Raw genomic sequence first — 22685 nt, forward strand, 5'->3', positions numbered from 1 at the left:
GTAGCAGAGAACAGGCTAAGCTGAGATAAAAAAAAAAAAAAAAAAAAAAAAAGACAAATCATTTTTTTCTTTTTAACCACTTACCAACCCAGCCAATTCTGACACTTCTCTCCTACATGTAAAAATAATCATTTTTTTTGCTAGAAAATTACATAGAACCCCCAGACATTATATATGTTTTTTTTAGCAGAGATCCTAGAGAATACAAATGGTCGTCATTGCAACTTTTTATCTTGCACGGTATTTGCGCAGCAATTTTTTAAACACGTTTTTTTTTTGGAAAATGCTTTAAAAAAAAAAAAAAAAAAAAACAGTAAAGTTAGCCCAATTTTTTTTTGCATAATGTGAAAGATGAAGTTGCACTGAGTAAATAGAAAACCTAACATGTCACGCTTCAAAATTGCACACGCTCGTGGAATGGCGCCAAACTTCGGTACTTAAAAATCCCCATAGGCGATGCTTTAAAAAAATTTTACTGGTTACGTGTTTTGAGTTACAGAGGAGGTCTAGAGCTAGAATTATTGCTCTCGCTCTACCGCTCTACCGACCCCACAAACCCAGGGCGTGGTTTGAACACCGTTTTCATATGTGGGTGGGACTTACGTATGCGTTCGCTTCTGCGTGTGAGCACACAGGGACAGGGGCACTTTAAAAAAAAAAATTTTTATTGTTAATTTTACTTAAAAAATTTTAATTTGACACTTTGAAAAAAAAAAAAAAAAAAAAATTTGATCACTTTTATTCCTATTACAATCCCTTGTAATAGGAATATGGCATGATCTGACCTCTTTACAGTGAGATATGGGGTAAATAAGACCCCAAATCTCACCTCTAGGCTGGGAAGCCTAAAACCAAAAGAAAAAAAAAAAAAAAAAAAAAGAAGAAAAAAGGATCATGGCTTCCCAGCCGAGGCGGCGCCGTTTTTTTGAATACAGAAGCCGGGCGTGATGTCATAACATCGCGCCCGGCCCCCGACGATCATAGAGACTCCGACTATCTGGTCCTCCGGAAATCCCTATGGTGGACATACGGGGCCAGTGGATCCGTTCTCCAACTCACTGATCTCAGCGGTGAGTCGGTAGAAGCACCGGATGGCGGCGGGAGGGGGGACGTCCCCTCTCGCTGCCCGTAAGAATGATCAGGCGGTTGACCCACCACTATGATCATTCTTATGGTGTAGAGAATCGCCGGCGGGAAACGGCAATATCTGAATGATGCCTCTAGCTGCAGGCATCATTCAGATATACCCCCACAAACCCAGGACGTGGTTAAAACAAATTCTATGGAGCTAAATCATACATATACAGATTATGATGCAAGAATAAAGGCATACTTTTATAGTAATAAAAATAGGTAAATAACTGAAAAATGAAAGATTTTTGCAAAATAAAGTCCAACACTGAAAGTTATTCAACTATATTAATATTTCTGTGCTCAACAGCTCGTTATACACAAAACCTGCAAAATGTTCCTGTAGCATCAAAGCTTGCCTTACTCCCTCTGTGCCCAACACATTGTTATTGACCACTGATGCAGCCCCATATTAGTGATGGGCCAATAGGATGGTGTGATGTGCAGGAGGAACCATTAGATAACTATTAACGACCTGTCGACCAGCGAATGGCAGGTGCAGGTGCAATTGAGTACCTGTACATTAGCTGATTCTTTTAGATTTGGGGGTGTGCGCCCCCCTGCCGACCAGTGCTGTGTGTGGAAACAGCACAAGTTTACCAACTGATTTCAGCTAATGATTTTGGCTAAAGTCAGCTATCGGCTGCATCCAATCACACGCAGAGTTCTGCGTTTACAAAAACACAGAACTCTGTGTACAGGGAACAGCGATCTGACTGTTTCTTTGCCCTACATAGCAGGGAGAATAAGCAGCCAGATAGTAAAGTAAAAGGCTGCTTTTACACTGAATCGCTTGAAAATTGCCAGTAAAACAGAGCTTTTGTGGTGCTTTTCAGGCGCTTTCCATTCATTTCAATGGAGAGGGGCATTTTTGAGGCACTTTTTTTTAGTGCTTCAAACATGCTGCTTGCAGAAGTTTTCTCACCGCCCTGCCAGATCACCGCCCCAGTGTGAAAGCATTCATTGATTTTAATGGAATTAGGTTTTCGTGATCTTTGCAGGCACTTGTTTATGGCAAAAGCGCCTGAAAAACGCCTCAGTGTGAAAGGGGTCGAAACAGCACACATTACACTTTGTTGGGCACACAGTTAACCCCCTTGATTGCCCCTAGATTAGAGCTGCACGATTAATCTCGGAGAATGGTTATCGCGATTCTCCGCCCGCTACGATTGCAACTCCAGATTTGAACGATTCTACAATTCTGACCAAAGCGCGCGCCTGTTTCGGAGAGGAGGGGAAGCCGTCGGAGCCAGCGTGTCATGGCCCGGTCAGGAGGTGGGTAAGCCCTTCTGGGGCTGAAGTGGTTAAAGTAGTGCAGTGGTCTGGTCATGAAGGTGGTAAAACCTTCTGGAGTTCAAGTGGTTAACAAATCTATAAAAAGGAAATAAAACAAAATATGGAATAGCATACAGCCTAGTACGGGAATACATCGGCCTTCTCTTTTTACCTCTGCACTTTCCAATTGGACACTGAGCCTGCTTTTCACAGTCAAGAATTGCAGAGCAAGAGGAGGTTTGTCAAGAGTGTAACCATGCCAGCTTTTTTTTTTATAATTTTCCTTTTGGTAAAGAATGTACCTGGCTAGTGATGCGCGAGAGTTGGCACTGTGGTTGAATGATGTAGCAGGGCTTATTTCAGGGGTGCGGGTGAGAGCCAGGTCACACTGCTCCAGCTGTTCCAGCAGCTCTGCCTGTGTGAGACCCCCTTGTTCTGCTGCAAAGTAGATGAACACAATGACAATGATACATTAGTAGAGAATGACATTGATGTTGCCATGGGCAGATTTAGAGGAAGGGATTGTTTACTCAGAGAAAAGATAGGAGAGCATCAGCAGATGAAGCAGTTTCTATAAACACTTTAGACTCCACATAAAAGCACTTGGTAGAGCTTCATAAAAAGGCAAAAAGGCTGTTAAAGGATGAGTTCACTTTAAAAAAAATAACATAAATGCACATTTGTTTTGCAGGTAAAAAAAAAAAGTTGCATTGATTTTTTTTGGAGCCTGTAAAGCATTGCACCAGCGATCACCAGCTGGTGCCATGCAGGCCTTGTGCAGATCTTCCTGTTTATCTGTGTGCCTGTACAGGCAAGCAGATACACTGACAGAAAGTATCAATGAACTACCAAGGCAATCCACAGCGCCGTGGTAGTTCATTGAGAGCTACAAGGCGACAGCCACAAAGGATGTCGGGGCTTGTAGTTAATATACACACACAGCTGTGTGAATGAATGATGTGGCCGCACTGATTTCAAAAAGTGACAGCTAGTATAGGGAACTCCTTCCCGTACTGCTGTCACGAAAGGGGGGGGGGTTGGGAGAGAATCGGGCAGCGGCTGCAGAATTGGGAACATGCCACATCCTAAAAATGGGTGGAACATTTTCCCAAAGGTGAACTTATTATCCTTTAATGCGGAACTAAAGGGTGTGTTTTTACTTCCCTTTCCTCCAACGGTCCCAACCCTCGCCAGCATCTTCTCCTGTGTGACAACTTTCACCCATCTTCGCTGGCTGGTGTGGAATGATGTTACTCTTGCGAATATGCAGAAGGTGATCATTCCAGTACACTGGGGGATCAAGCCACCCTCTGTAAGCCAAGCAGCGCTTGCGCAGCTCAATTTACATCACAGGGGACAATGCAAATACGCAGGTAAGTGAATTTTTTTGCAGAGAGAGACTATACATGATTCCTCTGCAATAAAAAAACCTGCCTGCCCACAGTGTACAACAGCAGATCTTTATATGCGCTTTAAGTTTTTTGTAAAAACCCAACAACCATCTTAAAAGGATAAGTTCACCTTTGGAACATGTTACATGTTCCCCCTGTTTTTAGGATAAAACATGTAACATGGACCAGCAGCTGCAGCTTCTCCCCCCCGCTCCCCACCTCCCTGTGAGAGCAGGCAGGAGATCTCCCCGCTGTCACAATTTGAAAACATTGCGTCCGTGCGGGGCCTCCGTCCACACGGCTGTGTCATTCATTTACAGTTTTCTGTGAATGAATGCCTACATGTTCCGTCAGCCATTGTGGATGACGGCTTGTAGTCCTCAATGAGCTGCGAGGGTGCTGGTGAGCGATCTTGTAGTCCATTGATTGTTCTGCTCTCAGGTCACTACCTGCCTGTACGAGGGAAGAGCAGGCAGCTATAAGGAGAGTCTGCAGGAGCCTGAGATTGCTCCCGTGATCTGCTGATCGCAGGTGCAATGCTCTGTAGGCTCTTTAGAAAAAAAATAAATGCATTTTTTTATCTGCAAAAAGAAAAAAAAAAAAATGTGTATTATTTTTTAAAAGGTGAACTTTAAACCTACAAGTACCTATATACACACACACACACACACACACACACAATGGGCATGTGTTAGAGGTAAGGGAATGCTAAGCATGAATTTGGAAAGGTACCAGAAAAGGTTGTTGAAGTTTTGTTAAGGGGCGTAAAAAGACTTAGCCAGATGAACACAGTCAAAAGCAAGGAGACAAAATGAGGTGCCCGCTCACCTCCCGACTCCCCTTTGTTTACCACCTCCATAGCAGTAGTTAGATCCCACATTTGAAGACAGCCACTGGCATGGCCAGTGAAGAGGTAGCGCCGTGCTCGGGAGCCTATACGGCTGGATCCTTCACACTCATGGACGGTAAATGAGGTAATGGGGGTTCCATCCACAGAGCGGACCTCACAGATCCTAAAATAAATTTAAAAAAGCAGGAGAATTGAAAAAAGAGATAAGACCATGTTTTTTTTTTGTTTTTACCACTTGCAGCACCGCCACGGTACATTTACTGTGGCATGGGAAAGCTTGATTGTGTATATATACACGTGATGGTGCCTGTTAGGAGCACACAGCGTGCTCCTTCAGTGCCCGCTGTGTCAGGTGAATTACTATTACTGGTAATTGGTAACCGGGTATCATGTGATCCCTATGACTGGTCATAACGATCACATGATAACAATGTAAACGACCTGTCATGAAAGGTTTCTCCATTCATGAACAGTTTGCTTACTGTTATCTGTGAATGGCCCACAGCAATCATATGATATCTGGCTACCTGTACCATGTGATTAGCTGTAGCCAATCACAGATCAAAACCATAAGCAAGCTGTTCATAACCATTCATGACAGCTAAAACTATTGCTTATACAGTGATCATCACTGTATAAGCAAGAACAGTGTATAAAAAAAAAAAAAAAATTTTAATTTTTTTATTTTTACATACTGTCATGAGAGACAGTATCCCTGATGACCGCCACACCAGTCATATGATGACGCTGTACTGCACTGAGGACAGTATGTAAAAAAAAAAAAAAATTGTGAACAATAAACAAAATGTATTCAACTTCCTCATTTTCCAAAACATTTTGACAAAAAATAAATAAATTACAACTTCAAAAACCTCGCCATGCCTCTTACTAAATGCCTCAGACTGTCTACTCTCCAAAAAAGGGCAGTATATCAGGACTGATCAATTTTGAAATATCTATATCGTATGTATGTATGTATGTATGTATGTATGTATGTATGTATGTATGTATGTATGTATATATATATATATATATATATATATATATATATATATTTATATTTATATTTATATTTATTACACACACACACACACACACACAGTTGTGCTCATAAGTTTGATTTCTTGGCCATTTTTCAGAGAATATGAATGATAACAAAATGTTCTTTCACTCATGGTTCGTGTTTGGCTGAAGCCATTTATTATCAATCAACTGTGTTTACTCTTTTTAAAATCATAATCACAACAGAAACTACCCAAATGACACTGATCAAAAGTTTACATACCCTGGTGATTTTGGCTTGAGAACATGCACACAAATTGACACAAAGGGGTTTGATTGGCCATTAAAGGTAACCATCCTCACCTGTGATCTGTTTGCTTGCAATTAGTGTGTGTGTATAAAAGGTCAATGAGTTTCTGGACTCCTGACAGACCCTTGCATCTTTCATCCAGTGCTGCGAGTGAGTCATGGGGAAAACAATAGAATTGTCAAAGGATCTGCGGGAAAAGGTAGTTGAACCGTATAACACAGGAAAGCGATATAAAAAGATATCCAAGGAATTGAGAATGCTAATCAGCAGTGTTCAAACTCTAATCAAGAAGTGGAAAATGAGGGGTTCTGTTGAAACCAAATCATGGTCAGGTAGACCAACTAAAATTGGTCAGGAAAATTGTTCGGGATACAAAGAAAAACCCACAATTAACTTCAGGTGAAATACAGGACTCTCTGAAAGCATGTGGTTTGGCTGTTTGAAGATGCACAATAAGGAGGTACTAGAAGAAAGATGGGCTGCATGGTCGAGTCCAGTGGCAACCCATCCATAGGGGGCGCACGGGCGCTGCCCTCCCTCCAGGCAGTCACAAAAAAAAAAAAAAAAATTTTTTTAAATGGCCCTTAAAAAAAAAAAAAAAAAAAAAAAAAAAAAGGATCCTTAAGTGCACTGTGTTCGGACGCTGGACACAGTGCACTATGGGAAGCGCCATGTCTATGCAATCACGAAATTGCAGACGCAGCGCTTCATTAGCGGGCTTTCCGAAGCGACGAGTAGCTTCCGCCCGGCGCTTGTAGTATCTATTACTACGGCTAGGCGGTTTGATTGACATTCGAGTTAGATGTCACTTCCGGTTTTCTCTCTCCCTCTCTCCCATTGCGCCCGAGAGAGAGAAAACCAGAAGTATGAGGAGCGGACTCCATCGCCGCTGCCAGTGGAAGGAGACACCGCAGGAGAGGACAACTCAGAAAGGTAAGTACCGCTGTGCTCCCGCGCAGAAGGGGGAGAGGGGGGTTTGATGGGACACAGGCTGCATTTAATGGGACACAGGCTGCATTTTATGTGACACAGGCTGCATATAAAGGAGGAACTCCGCTGGGGGCACCTGATGTAAGGATGGACTTCGCTGGGGACACCTGATGGCAGACGACATGGCTAGTGACACGCTCAGGGCTCCCACTGATTCTGCATTATGGCGAGTTGAATGATTGCATTTGATATTACAATGTAATAATAGAAATAATGTGCTTCAATCATCCTGACACCATAACAACCATGGTTGAAGTGCTAACACCAGGTGTTTGGAGTATCTTTATCTGCTAATTGTTAAACTTTCAAGAATACACATATTTCTATTGTTGTGTAGGATCTGGGCCTACTGTCCCTCTCTCCCTCTCCCTCCATCCCTCGTTCATCTCAGACACTAACCACACCACCTTAGAGCCACACCCACTATTTCGCTGAAACCATGCCCATTTTCACCAAGTGGGAGGGGTCAAAAAGGAAGGGCTGGGTCTGGCGCCCCCCTATTCTAAAACTTCACCAGCCGCCACTGGTCGAGTCCCCAGAAGAAAGCCATTACTACGCAAATGCCACAAAGTATCCCGCTTACAATACGCCAAACAGCACAGAGACAAGCCTCAAACCTTCTGGCACAAAGTTATTTGGCGTGATGAAACCAAAATTTAGCTTTTTGGCCACAACCATAAACACTACATTTGGAGAGGAGTCAACAAGGCCTATGATGAAAGGTACACCATTCCTACTGTAAAACACAGAGGTGGATCGCTGATGTATTGGAGATGTGTGAGCTACAAAGGCACAGGAAATTTGGTCAAAATTGTTGGCAAGATGAATGCAATATGTTATCATAAACTACTGGAGGAACATTTGCATTCATTAGCTAGGAAGCTGAGCATGGGACGTACTTGGACCTTCCAACTTGACAATGATCCAAAACACAAAAGGCCAAGTCGATCTGTCATTGGTTACAGTAGAATAAAGTGAAGGTTCTGGAGTGGCCATCTCAGTCTCCTGACCTCAATATCATTGAGCCACTCTGGGGAGATCTCAAACATGCAGTTCATGCAAGACAGCCCAAGAATTTACAGGAACTGGAGGCTTTCTGCCAAGAGGAATGGGCAGCTTTACCATCTGAGAAGATAAAGAGCCTCATCCACAAATACCACAAATGACAAGCTGTCATTGATGTTAAAGGGGGCAATACACAGTATTAAGAACTGGGGTATTTAAACTTTTGATCAGGGTCATTTGGATAGTTTCTATTGATAATAAATGGCTTCAGCCAAACACTAACCATAAGTGAAAGAACATTTTGTTATCATTCATATTCTCTGAAAAATGGCCAAGAAATCATAAATTCTGCCAGGGTATGTAAACTTATGAGCACAACTGTACACTATAAATATACACACACACACACAAACAGACACACCATAGTTTGTATATGCTATAACTTTTACACAGACCAATTACAATATACTTGTGACAGTTACAGCAATACTTGTATTTTTTTTTTTTTTACAAAAGACAAATACTTTTTGGCCTAAATTTGTGAATAAATTTGATTTTATTGGATATGTTTTATAACAGAACATAGAAAATATTGGGGTTTTTCTTTTCAAAATTTTTGGTCTTTTTTTTTTTTATTTACAGTGCATCCGGAAAGTATTCACAGCACTTCACTTTTTCCACATTTTGTTATGTTACAGAGCTTTATACAAAATAGATTAAAATTAATTATATTCCTCAAAATTCTACAAGCAATACCCCATAATGACAAAGTGAAAGAAATTTGTTTGAAATCTTTGCAAACTTATTAAAAATAAAAAATGTATTCACAGCCTTTACCATGACACTCAAAATTGAGCTCAGGTGCATCCTGTTTCCTCTGATCATCCTTGAGATGTTTCTACAACTTGATTGGAGACCACCTGTGGTAAATTCAGTTGATTGGACATGCTTTGGAAAGGCACACACACATCTTTATAAAGTCCTACAGTTAACAGTGCATTATCAGAGCACAAACCAAGCCATGAAGTCCAAGGAATTGTCCGTAGACCTCCAAGACAAGATTCTATCGAGGCACAGAAACATTACTGCAGGATTGAAGGTCCCAATTAGCACAGTGGCCTTCAGCATCTGTAAATAGGAGAAGTTTGGAACCACCAGAGCTTCCTAGAGCGGGCCGCCCCGGCCAAACTGAGTGATCGGGGGTGAAGGGCCTTAGTCAGGGAGGTGACTAAAAACGAGAGAGAGCGAGAGAGAGCGCGGAGAGAGAGAAGAGAGAGAGAAGAGAGAGAGAGAAGAGAGAGGAGAGAGAGAGAGAGAGAAGAGAGAGAGAGAGAAGAGAGAGAGAAGAGAAGAGTGCGCAGAGAAGAGAGCAGAGAGAGAGCAGAGAAGAGAGCAGAGAGAGAGCAGAGAAGAGAGCAGAGAGAGAGCAGAGAAGAGAGCAGAGAAGAGAGCAGAGAGAGAGAAGAGAAGAGAGCAGAGAGAGAGCAGAGAGAGAGAAGAGAAGAGAGCAGAGAGAGAGAAGAGAGCAGAGAGAGAGAAGAGAGCAGAGAGAGAGAGAAGAGAGCAGAGAGAGAGAGAAGAGAGCAGAGAGAGAGAGAAGAGAGCAGAGAGAGAGAGAAGAGAGCAGAGAGAGAGAGAAGAGAGCAGAGAGAGCGAGAGCGAGAGAGTGAAAGAGCGCGAGCGAGAAAGAGTGAGAGAGCGCGAGCGAGAAAGAGTGAGAGAGCGCGAGCGAGAAAGAGTGAGAGAGCGCGAGCGAGAAAGAGTGAGAGAGCGCGAGCGAGAAAGAGTGAGAGAGCGCGAGCGAGAAAGAGTGAGAGAGCGCGAGCGAGAAAGAGTGAGAGAGCGCGAGCGAGAAAGAGTGAGAGAGCGCGAGCGAGAAAGAGTGAGAGAGCGCGAGCGAGAAAGAGTGAGAGAGCGCGAGCGAGAGAGAGCGCGAGCGAGAAAGAGCGCGAGCGAGAGAGAAAGAGTGAGAGAGAGCGCGAGCGAGAGAGAAAGAGTGAGAGAGAGAGAGCGCGAGCGAGAGAGAAAGAGTGAGAGAGAGCGCGAGCGAGAGAGCGCGAGAGAGAGAGCGCGCGAGAGAGAGCGCGCGAGAGAGAGGGAGAGCGAGAGAGCGAGCGAGCGCGAGCGAGAGCGCGAGCGAGAGAGAGCGCGAGCGAGAGAGCGCGAGCGAGAGAGAGCGAGCGAGCGAGAGAGCGAGCGAGAGCGCGAGAGAGAGCGAGCGAGAGAGAGAGCGAGCGAGAGAGCGAGCGAGAGAGAGCGCGAGCGAGAGAGAAAGAGTGAGAGAGAGAGAGAGCGCGAGCGAGAGAGAAAGAGTGAGAGAGAGCGCGAGCGAGAGAGAAAGAGTGAGAGAGAGCGCGAGAGCGCGCGAGAGAGAGAGCGCGCGAGAGAGAGAGCGCGCGAGAGAGAGAGCGCGCGAGAGAGAGGGAGAGAGAGAGCGCGAGCGAGAGAGCGAGCGAGCGCGAGCGAGAGAGAGCGCGAGCGAGAGAGAGCGCGAGCGAGAGAGAGCGAGCGAGAGAGAGAGCGAGCGAGAGCGCGAGAGAGCGCGAGAGAGAGCGAGCGAGAGAGCGAGCGAGAGAGAGAGCGAGCGAGCGAGAGAGCGAGAGAGAGCGCGAGAGAGCAGAGCGAGAGAGAACACCTTCAAGAAGAACAACCATCTCTGCAGCACTTCACCAATCAGGCCTATGGTAGAGTGGCCAGACGGAAGCCACTCCTTAGTAAAAGGCACATGACAACCCACCTGGAGTTTGCCAAAAGGCACCTGAAGGACTCTCAGACCATGAGAAACAAAATTCTCTGGTCTGATGAAACAAAGATTGAACTCTTTGGCCTGAATGGCAAGCGTCATGTCTGGAGGAAACCAGGCACCGCTCATCACCTGGTCAATGCATCCCTACAGTGAAGCGTGGTGGTGGCGGCAGCATCATGCCGTGGGGATGTTTTCCAGTGGCAGGAACTGGGAGACTAGTCAAGATTGAGGGAAAGAGGAATGCAGCAATGTACAGAGACATCCTTGATGAAAACCTGCTCCAGAGTGCTCTGGACCTCAGACTGGGGCAAAGGTTCATCTTCTAACAGGACAACGACCCTAAGGACACAGCCAAGATAACAAAGGATTGGCTATGGGACAACTCTGTGAATGTCCTCGAGTGGCCCAGCCAGAGCCCAGACTTGAACCCGATTGAATATGTCTGGAAGGATCTGAACATGGCTGTGCACCGACGCTACCTAGCCAACCTGATGGAGCTTGAGAGGTCCTGCAAAGAAGAATGGGAGAAATTGCCCAAAAATAGGTGAGCCAACCTTGTGGCATCATACTCAAAAAGACTTGAGGCTGTAATTGGTGCTTCAACAAAGTACTGAGCAAAGGCTGTGAATACTTATGTACATGTTTTTTTTCCCCCCTATTTTTAATAAATTTGCAAAGATTTCAAACAAACTTTTTTCATGCTATCATTATGGGGTATGGTTTGTAAAAGTTTAAGGAAAATAATGAATTTAATCCATTTTGGAATAAGGCTGTAACATAACAAATGTGGAAAAAGTGAAGCGCTTTGAATACTTTCCGGATGCACTGCATATAATAAAAATGTAAAAACCCTGTGGTTATCACACTCTATTTGTGTTAAAAATATGATATAAATGTCATTTGTGTACAGTGTTGCATGACCATGCAATTTCCAGTTAAAGTAGCGCAGTGCTGAATAGCAAAAAATGCTCTGGTCATGAACAGGAATAAAACTTCCGGTGGTCAAGCAGTATGTAAGCAAACATGTATCTGCTGGTAAAAATAATCACCAAGTATGAGAATGACAAGACCTCTCACCTCTTCCCAGTAGAAGATAAGCGGACATAGACAATGTTAGAATCGGGAACCACTCTCTGGATGAAGGTCTGTTGATCATCTCTCTCTCCAAAGGGGCCTGAAGAGAAAGCCACGAAGATCAATATAAGGGAAACAAAGATAAAACTGCATAAATATACATTTAAATGAGCTCCGAGGTGATTCAGCTTCGTTTGCAATACTTACCAATATCATTCCCAGCACTGCAGCCAGCATGCCCATCAATATCTTCTAGAGCGAGGATCTTAAATGATGCTAAAGGAGTGGATCCAGGCTGGGTGGAGATCATACCACGGAAGCGAGTGACAGTCCAGGTACGCACATGGTTGTTATCTGCACATACTTAATGACAAATACAAAAGCTTAAAAGGCTGCAGTTCTACTGCGAAAAAACATACAACCACTACAGTATAGCATCTATAGCTGCCTCAATTCCAGTATATATCCATTTTTTTATTGGATATGTTTTATAACAGAAAGTAGAAAATATATTTGGCGACAATGGCGCGCATACAATTGATGTCCTTTCCCCCCCCCCACAAAATAGAGCTTTCTCTTGGTGGTATTTGATCACCTCTGCGGTTTTTATTTTTTGCGCTATAAACAAAAAAATATTTTGGGAAAAAAAAAAAAAAAATGTGTACTATCTACTATATTTCTGGTAAAAAAAATCCCAATAAGCGTATATTGATTGGTTTGCACAAAAAAGTTATAGCGTCTACAAAATAGGTGTTATATTTATAGCATTTTTATTTGCTTGTAATGGCGGTGATCAGTGATTTTTCGCAGGACTGCGACATTGCGGCGGACAGATCGGACACCTAGCTGACACTTTTTTGGGAACCAGTGACATTACTACAGTGATCAGTGCTAATAACTGACACTGCATAACTGACACTGGCAGGGAACGGGTTAACATCAGTGGCGATCAAAGGGTTAAGTGTATTCCCAAATTGTGCTTTCTTACTGTTGGGGGGGCTCACTGCATGGACACTCTGATCTGTGTTCCTGATTAGAAGACACACTAGATCACAGTGTCTATGCCTAACAGCATGTCGGTCTGCTTGTTTACATCAGCAGACTGCCATTTTGTTTCTGTGGAGAGCGATCGCGGGTGGCCGTCGAACTTCACGTCCGCCGATTGGCTCCCCCTGTGGCCAATCAGCATGCAATCGCAGCTCCGGCAGCGTGTGTGCACCCCACCCCGGCTACTGACAAAACTAAGTACAGGTACGTGATTTTGCGCAATACAGTCGTCTTGCCGTATGTATGTATATGTACGGCAGGTGGTCAGGAACTGGTTAACATGCATTACAAATTTTTTAGGTTTAATTGCTGACTCTACACATAAGGAACATCATGAAAAGGTGGAAATGTGGGTGGGGCCAGTCACTGTGGGAAATGTGGGTGGGGCCAAACCTGTCACTATGGAAAAGGTTGGCGGGGCCAAATCTTTCACTGTGGTAGTGTGGGAGTAAAACCTCTCACTTACACAATTTGTACGTTACAAGAGACGCACTTTGTGATTTGGATAAGGGGGGGGGGGGGGGGGCAGTTTGAGTTTGGGTGTTGATTGTTGATAAATATAAAAAGTCTAAAGCCAACCATAGACGGTTCAAATCTCAGCCAGTTGAGCAGGAACCGGCCATTCGAACCATCTATGGGTAGGCTCATTGTAAACAAATACCACCAAAAGAAAGCTCTATTTGTGGGGAAAAAGGACATCAATTTTATTTGGGTACAGCGTCGCACGACCGTGCAATTGTCAGTTAAGGAGACGCATTGCCGTATCGCAAAGAAATGGTCTGCTCATTAGGGGGTAAATCCTTCCGGGGCTGAAGTGGTTAAAATTGCGCTCACTCGTGGAATGGCGACAAACTACGGTACTTAAAAATCTCCATAGGCGACGTTTACATTTGTCATGTGATCTGAACACTGTTTACTTTGGCGGGCGCGACTTACGTCAGCGTTTTCTTTGGTGCACAAGCACGCAGCGACGAAGGCGCTTTAAAAAAAAAATCTTTTTTTTTAATCCCTTTATTATTTTTACGCTGTTCCTTAAAAAAATAAAAAATAAATTCTGATCACTTTTATTGCTGTCACAAGGAATGTAAACATCCCTTGTGACAGTAATAGGCAGTGACAGGTAATCTCTCTGGAGAGATCTGGTGTCTAAAACCCCTCCTCTGCATTTCAAATTATTCAAAATGGCAAAATCTGTGTTTAATACTTTGGATTTTTTTTTAAATTGGTGCCGTTGGTTGCCGAGTAAACCAGAAGTGACATCGCTTCCGGGTTACTACATCGGAGACCGGATCTAAGCCGAGTGCCTGTGCCGGCTGGGTGCTCGGGTCTCCGTCCCGGCGGGACGGTCAAGCAGCTCGCTAGCCACATTCGAAAGCTGACCGCTAGCTCTAAAAAACTGTGATGCCTCTGGCTGCAGGCATCACCCCAATACAACCACTTAAAAAAAAAAAAATGATGTACAGGTACGTGATTTTGCATGAAGTGGTTAATAAGGTAACAGATAACCTTTCAGCTTTAGGAGTGTATAGAACAGAGGTTTCTCCATGAGTCCTCAGCTAACAATGTACAGTAAATAATGTCTGCCCATAGTCCTCCGTTGCAGAGATACAACAAAATCAAGGCCCAAATCACAAAGTTTACTTTGGAACTTTAATTTTCAAAAAATAAATAAATAAAAATAATAATATGTGTTGGTCCTTTTCAGCCAAGTCCAATGAAATTTGAAATTTAGCCCTAAAAGATCCTCATGATTGTGCGGAATCTTTGTTAACGGAGCTTGGTTTTGTGCCTACTATCCATTCTGCCTGTCCTGTCAACATACCTTTTTTTTTTCACAAATGTGAACATGGATATAGGAGTAGGAATCATATTCAACACAGCAGTAGCTATGCAGTTACACAACAGAAGCAATATACACTCTTTTTCTAATTTCTAATTCTAATTTTTAAATAACAACAAAAAAAGTTTTTTGCTGTCCCATATTGCTGATGGATCAATATTTAGAGCGGAATGGGTAAAATATACAAAATGTTTTATATAGGTGTGATGTGTTTAAGGATTTGTAAAAAGCCTCTCCAGCAGGTATAGATGGGTCATAATTTAGACCACAAAGATATCCAAATATTTAATTTAAGTAAAGATAGTAAAGGGATAATTGTTATGTATATTTAGGATATATAGAATGGGCTAAACCCTTAGTTAAAATGGCGATATAAGGAAGGAAGTCGCAGATGGGAATGTTACCTTAGTTAAAATGGCGGAACATCTACTTCCAGCCGTACGCAATATAAATAGAACGTGAACCAATCATACGGCAGCTTCCTGATGACGCATTCTATGATGCGAAACGCGTAGAGGCTGCTGGGAGTTTTTTCACATCAGGTGACCGGACGTGAACGGGAACGAGGCTTGGAGCGCAAGCCGAGCGTGGAGGCCGCAATACAACACCAGGCGGACCATGCAAATAGCCCAGTACCCGTCCATAACTGCTGGATAAGCTTTGTGCCAGCTCGAGGGCACTTTTAAATGTGAGTTGATACTTTTCCTGTAATTTTAAATAAATAGTTCAAGCATATTGCGCTATGATCGTTTTTTGTCCCTTATGCTCTCCAATGAGGAACATTGGAGTCCGAGTTTAGCCGGTGAGGAGAGTTACATAGGTGGAGTGGTTATCCCTTGAATGAACCAAAGGCTCATCTTTATTAAACATCTGGTGAGTGGCCAATCTGAATGGTGGAGGTTTTTCACTCAGTCACATATGATCACTGAAGGAACATAGGAGCACGCCAGTCACAATTAATTACTAAAGGCCTTTTTTTGGCAGCACGCTTGAAGGATTTTTTATGTACTGGACAATATATGGTTATATTTTTTTGTTTGTTATAAGATTATGCATATGATTTTGTATTCTATTTTATGTAAGTGATTCTTTCGGATTAGTAGGAAGAGAACAAGTGGTGGTTACTATAGGGGTAGCGCATTCACACACACTGAATCAATATACACTCTGTTACATATAAGTTAGTCACACACACACACACACACACACACACACACACACACACACACATCTGTGCACCTAGGTGGCTAACTGATAAGCATCCTTGCAGTACAGGTGTCCCGACTGATATGATCTGCATCTCCCTCTGTTTGCTGGGTGCCCAGTTTACTTTTATACCCCAAAAACAGTTAAAGATAAAGTGTTTCTAAAGTTGTTTTTTTAATGCATTACCTGCATTAAAAGGTAAAAAAAACCTTCACCTTGCCGTTTGTTTCTCCCACCTTCCCTCTCACCAAATACTTATCCTGGTCTTCTTGCGATCCAGCACTGTGCCCATCAGGTCTTTCTCCCTGCTCTCCGAGGACACACCAATATCAGCAGGAGCCATTGGCTCCTAATGCTGTCAATTAAATCCAGTGAGGAGGGAGTGGGGGCACGGTCAAGCCACCCTGTGTGTATCTATGGATGCACACAGCCCAGCTCGTGAACGAGCCCATATTCGTGCCCCTATAGCACATGGCTTTCCATGGGAGTACTCTAAGGAAAGGAGAAGCGGACAGTGCTGGCGCGGGGAGACCACACAAGAGATGGTAAGGGGCCGATCTGTGCACTATCCTTGCACAGAGCAGGCAAGTATAAACCTTTTCTCATTATAGGCTAAAAAAATTCCAGCCTTTAATAGCACTTAAAGTGGTGTTCCACTGTATAAAACGTTTTTTTTTTTTTTTTGTTGCTAAATGCCAAAGATTATGACTTACACATGTATAACTCACTTTTTCCGTTTTGCTTGATTAATGATGTCCGTTTTCTTTTAAAAAATAAACTTATACATTTTCATAGAGATCATTTTCATCTTGCCTGTGGGCATGTGAAGCCCACAGGCATCCTCTTCCGGGATATGGTGCTACTGATTGAGCAGCATGCATCGCCCGTTCTATCCCCGAGCTCGCGCATGTGCAGTAATCTTTAATCGGAGCGCCGTCAACTGCTCAGGTTGCCATCACAATGGGCGTCGTCGTCGGAAGTCCCGCCCCGTTGTGATGGCAACCTAGCCCTCGTAGCTGCCCAACTGACTCCTCGGAAATGATGACACACATCTCCCAGGAGCAGTAACGAGTGGAGACACCGAGGGAAATGACGTTAGTAGCCCAGGCACTGGAAGAGGCAGATTTCGAGGGACCACCTAGCAACAGGGAAAAAAAGGTAAGCAAAAAAAAAAAATTCTCCAATTTATTTTTTTTACTTGATTTCATGCACATTTATGAATGCAGTTTTTTTGGGGTGGAACACCACTTTAAGAGGAGTCCCAAAGTGGACGTTTAAGCCCATGGCACCGGCACCTCCCGGCCCTTTAAGGGGTTTCAGATGTTGGGAGGTGGGGTTTCTGATTATGTGACCCCCGTGATTGGCTGTCACATGAACGGACCCGCTGGCTACTGTGCTGGGAGCACGCAGGGAGTGCACGCTAAGCACAGTTAGTGGTTCTAACTGAGCCACATATATGCGGTCGGTTGGCCTTAAGGTCCACCCACCGAGCGGCCGCATATCTGCGTGTGGCCAGCTTCAAGGAGTTAAAACCTAACTCTAAACCTATTTTCTGACACATTTTAAGTCTAATCTGTTTAGCCCTGGAAAGAAAACAAAATCCCCAAATGTACCTGTTCTGCAGCCGCTCCGCTCCGGTCCTATGTGGAGCTGTCAGCAGAAGCTTCAGTGTGCAGGAGAGGCACTATAGGTGACGTCACCTCCCAGGGATTTCACAGCCTTTGTTGGTAGCTGCAGAAAAGGTATGCATATCGATTTTTCTTTACAGGGCTAGATAGATTAGGCTTAGAATGTGGTTGAGAGTAGGATTAGGGTTAGTTAGGTTTTGACAAAACGTCCACTTTAATCTCCATGTGGAATAAAGGTTTGCCAATTCACTTCTGTATAGCTACTTTGCAAAGAAATTCCAGTGGATGGATACAATAGATAGTCACCACAAAAGTGTACATCGGCTTGATGCCACTAGAGGAAAAGACCTATAAACATCCATTACCTGAGATCAGATGTCTTTCTGACAGCATTATTTTGGTCACAGGGCTGCGGTGAACAGTAAATGTCTGGAAAAGTTGAGGACCAGACCCAACAGTCTCTGGATGCTGAACAATAACTCTTACAATACCAGAACTTGTTCCATAGGCTATCTCGATCCAGTTACCACTGTCACCTAAAGAAAGAAGACCGTTTACTAAACTGCGGTATGCAAAAAACACCTTTTATCAGATAGGAGATCACATCTAAACAGACACATTTGTTTCTAGGTTGAGAGAGAACAAGTCTGTACAGGAGGAAAAATGCCTCTGTCCTCAGTGACAGCAAAGCCAAAGTAATCTTACTCGTTTTGGGTGTGAGGTAGACGCTAAGTGCAGTGATAGCATCTTCAGATGGATCTCGGTAAAGCTCTGTAACAAGCAAGTCATTATCCTTCATGCGCAGAGGAAATTTCTGGACATCTGCAGACAAAACATAAAAAATAAAAAAATAAAAAAAAATGATGAGTGTGAAGAAAGATAAGCAGAGAAATTAAGAATCAATCAAGCATAAGAAGAGAATATTCCTGAGGTCCAGAGGACTAAAGCCCAGTACACACAACCCACTGAGTTGAACGAAAAAAAAACCTGACAGCTCCAGTCGGAGCCGATGTACTAACGATCCGAAGTTAGTACAGCAATCTCCCCTGCTGTTCTTTTGTGTTCAAATGGTCTCCCTGCCAGAACACTCTAGTTAGCATTTTCAGCCATTGGCTGAGAGCGCCGATTGGGAGCCAGTCGGCTGCTGGTTTTCCAGCATACTCGTCCAACAGAAACCAGCCAAATGACCGGCTTCTGACAAGTTGGCTGCCTTACACACGGGCCAAATGGCGGCCGGATTTTATTGAAAAGGCTGACGTTGCCCAATATTTGGCCCGTGTGTTATGGATATGTAACAAGATAAAAAAAACACAAACAGCATGTTCTAGAATCAGCCACATAATACCGTGAAACTTTCCAATACACACTAGGTGTGTTTGGGTGCCATTCAATTTTAACGGTCCCTCAAAAGCACTGCAGTTTTGCCACGATTGTCGTGCAGAAAACAGCATTGTGTTTAGCCTGTCACCCAAAAGAAGCTTCTGCTCCTTTTTGAGCAACAAGCTTTGTGCGATGCAGTTTGCTGCAATTTATCATGCAACAATCATGGGAAAAAAAAATAAAAAATCACTGCATTTGGAGGTGCCATTATTCATGGATGGCACCCAAATGCACTTGGTGCGTTTTGCCATTATCGCAGTGCCATTTGAAATCGTGGGCAGAATCCAAAAAACAACTCTGCCCACAATCCCAAGTCAGCAGATATGAACGAGGCTTTACAGACACAGTTAGGGTTCAGGCTTGGAGACCAGTAGCTACAGCAGTAGAGAGGCTCCTACCGACCAGCTAGATGAAGTACAGAAGCAGGTCACTCTGGTGGATGACACAGGCTCACCCGAGGTGCAGGGTCTATTTACTAACCAGTATTCACCAGAGCTCCTACTGGTGCAGATTGTTTTTTTGCTGCATGTTAATACCGGGTCACAGACCTCAGTTTCACCCCACCATGGGGTGTAAAAGCCGGGGTTCAGTAGAAGATATAACAGGTAGGGACCAAGTCGAATAGTAGTCAGTAAACAGGCCAAAATAACGGTAACAAGTGGTTGCGGGTTGGGATCAAGCAGAAGCGTAGTCCAGGAACAAGCCAAAGGTCGTAACGAGTGGTAGAAAAGATACAGACTGCAGCAAAAGTGGCAAAAGCAAGATATTGGCTGGAGAGAGTACAATAATCTGGCAAACAGGAAAGACATGGCTACAATAGGAAATTCATGGGAGGAGCAAAGAGGTTCAAGTGTAACAAGGTTCAAGGCTGTCCAGCATCCCAGGTGGCTCAGCAAGAAGAGACACCACCAGACACAGCAGAGGCTGCAGGATCAGACCAGGGTCCTGACACTTACCTACATAGTAGATGGATCCATTGTTACAACCCAGCAGCAGGAAGGAGCCAGCTGTATCATAACTGTTGATCGGAACTACATCTTGGATCTGTCAGTAGATAGAACATTGGGTATCATTGAAAGAAAAAGGGGTATATTTTCGCCTACGGTTGGATGATAATGTGCTCCGAAGCACAAGGACAACAAAACAAGAGTGAGGAAAAGCAGATATCAACAAAAAAAGTTACTGACATTCTGCATAATTAAAAAGTATTATGGTTCAACACTCCATGGTTTACTAGCAGATCTTATAAGGAGTATCCCCCCCCAAACACTGTGTCACCATCCAAAGTATGGACAAATATAAGGACTGTCCCCCTAGTTAGGTGCCTCTACAGTCCCAACCAACTGGGAGACAATCCTTATATTTGTTGATGATTAAAAGGGATGTTGGGAGATATCAGAGTAAACCCCTATGCTATGAACCATCAAAAGTATTGTCGTGTCTATGCAACACCTCATGTTGTCCTTCAGGACTCTGCATGCACGGTCAGCCCACAGACATACAGCCACATCTTTAGATTTTGCCACTCGATTTCCAGCAGGGTTCCATCTTCCTACCCCACTGGGTCTCTGTAATTTATTAAGACCCAGTCTCTGAGGGACTCATTATTTAACCAGGACACTGCCATCTTAAAAACAAATCCATTCATGTTCATCAATGTGCTGATTAGGTATGTCACTTAATGTTTTAATATAGACGTTTAGGTGCAGCAATTGTTACATAGTTACACAACCAGCTTGGACCAATGTAAGGATGTACAATATATTGTACAAAAGTATTGGGACGCCTGCCTTTACACTCACATGAACTTTAATGGTATCCCAGTCTTAGTCCGTAGGGTTCAATATGGAGTTGGCACACCCTTTGTAGATATAACAGCTTCAACTCTTCTGGGAAGGCTGTCCACAAGATTTAGGAGTGTGTCTATGGGAATGTTTGACCATTCTTCCAGGAGTGTATTTGTGTGGTCAGGCACCGATGTTGGACGAGAAGGCCTGGCTCAAAATCTCCGCTCTAATTCATCCCAAAGGTGTTCTATTGGGTCGAGGTAAGGACTCTGTGCAGACCAATCAAGTTCCTCCACCCCAAACTCACTCATCCATGTCTTTATGGACCTTGCTTTGTGCACTGGTCCAAATAATTTGGTGGAGGGGGGATTATGGTGTGGGGTTGTTTTTCAGGGGTTGGGCTTTGGCCCCTTAGTTCCAGTGAAGGGAAGAATAGTAAATGAGCAGAAGCCCTGCTGACTTCCATCATCCAATCACGTGCAAGCAAATTCACGTGCGTGTAAAGGCAAGCGTCACAATACTTTTGACAATATAGTGTATGTGCCATACCTGGCCAATCCCTGTGTGGGAGCTGGAAAAAAAAAAATCACTCTAGTAGGCACTGCTACTACAGTGATTGCGGCTAGCTTCCAGGTCCCGTGCCAAGTGGCTGCCCTGCTTCTTACTGAACACAGGAGGTTGCTCGCTTGGCACAGGCGCCATTCAGAGATTACTTTGCATTTTCTCAAAGTGTTCCCTGATCTTAATCATGAATTTCCCCTTTTGGGTGATGTTCCGGCTTTAACGTCCAGAAGTAACCTTTTCACCAAGAATGACTGCATCCTAGTGCACACAGAGTCAGGCTCTATTCATCATCTTTAATAAACCACTTCCTGCCTTTATGCTTCTAGATACTATAAAAGTTGATTTACCAAGACAAATAGGCTGTTCACTTTGCAGAGAAATTTACATTTTGCAAGAGAATTTTCCCTCAGCTTATTGAATAAGGTGAAGAGCTCTGCTTGTGCCCCTCATCCAATCACGTGCAAACAAAAATACTGTTTTATTTTATGTGAGTGGGTATTGTTAGCGTAACGAAAGTGGTGCAAATTCACTTTGCAAAGGGAATATTATCTTGCAAAGTGCAAATTTCCTTGTGAAGTGAACAGTTGCCTTTAGTAAAAAAAAAAAAAAAAAAAAATCAACCTCTATGGGGTTGATTTACTAAAGGCAAATAGGCTGTGCACCTTGCAAAGAGCAGCTGCACACTTCCAAGTGCACTTGTTCCAGAGCTTGTTAAAATGAGCTAAAGCATGCATTTGCAGGACTACCCAAATCACATACAAGGAAAATAAAAAAAATAAATATGTATTTTTGCTTGCACATGATTGGATGATGGAAGTCAGCATGGCTTCTGCTCGTTTACTAAGCTCTGGGGCAACTGCTCTTAAAGAGGAAGCAAACTCTCCCACTCTGATGCTGCTTTTCATTTAGTCCATTATAATCAGTAATTATCAAACTACAGCCACTGTAATCCAGCCCAAATCGCATATTACTTACAGTAAAACCTTGGTTTGCGAGCATAATTTGTTCCAGAAAAATGCTTGTAATCCAAAGCACTTGTATATCAAAGCATTTTTTTACAGGTTATAAAAGAGAAGAGAGGCACCTCTAAGTGTAGCAATAAGTTGCTAAATGTTATACCTTCATTGAATGTAACCATATTGCTACACTTAGAGGCTTCTCTTTTCTTTTTTATACTCAGCTGTGACATGACGCTACTCTTATATCAAGACATCGCTTGTATATAAAGGCAATATTTATTAAAACATTTTGCTTGTCTTGCAAAACGCTCTCAAACCAAGTTACTCTCAAACCAAGGTTTTACTGTATGGTTTAGAGAAACTTTAAAAACTTGTTTCCAGGGGTAAGGCAGCGCCATCTTAAGTATTGTTTTCGGAGTCCACAGTAGTGTGCATTTCTGCCCTTACATTGAGCACTTCCTGTACTGTTAACCAAGCCTCCTTCTCAATCCAACGTTTCT

At 43.5% G+C, this 22685-nt stretch overlaps 1 protein-coding gene across 1 annotated transcript in view; it reads right to left on the bottom strand.

Annotated features, from left to right (window-relative positions):
* SHKBP1 (SH3KBP1 binding protein 1) overlaps nucleotides 1–22685 on the bottom strand; it is a 55454-nt gene that overhangs the window by 5626 nt on the left and 27143 nt on the right. The window contains exons 11-17 of the mRNA XM_073598511.1: nucleotides 19832–19919; nucleotides 18201–18317; nucleotides 17861–18031; nucleotides 11982–12137; nucleotides 11778–11874; nucleotides 4626–4810; nucleotides 2709–2844 (exon numbers count right to left, since the gene is read on the bottom strand). Coding sequence (XP_073454612.1) covers nucleotides 2709–2844; nucleotides 4626–4810; nucleotides 11778–11874; nucleotides 11982–12137; nucleotides 17861–18031; nucleotides 18201–18317; nucleotides 19832–19919 — 950 coding nt within the window. The remainder of the gene's footprint in view (nucleotides 1–2708; nucleotides 2845–4625; nucleotides 4811–11777; nucleotides 11875–11981; nucleotides 12138–17860; nucleotides 18032–18200; nucleotides 18318–19831; nucleotides 19920–22685) is intronic.

The sequence above is a fragment of the Aquarana catesbeiana genome, linkage group LG09, assembly GCF_042186555.1.
Source record: "Aquarana catesbeiana isolate 2022-GZ linkage group LG09, ASM4218655v1, whole genome shotgun sequence".
Classification (NCBI taxonomy): Eukaryota; Metazoa; Chordata; class Amphibia; order Anura; family Ranidae; genus Aquarana; species Aquarana catesbeiana.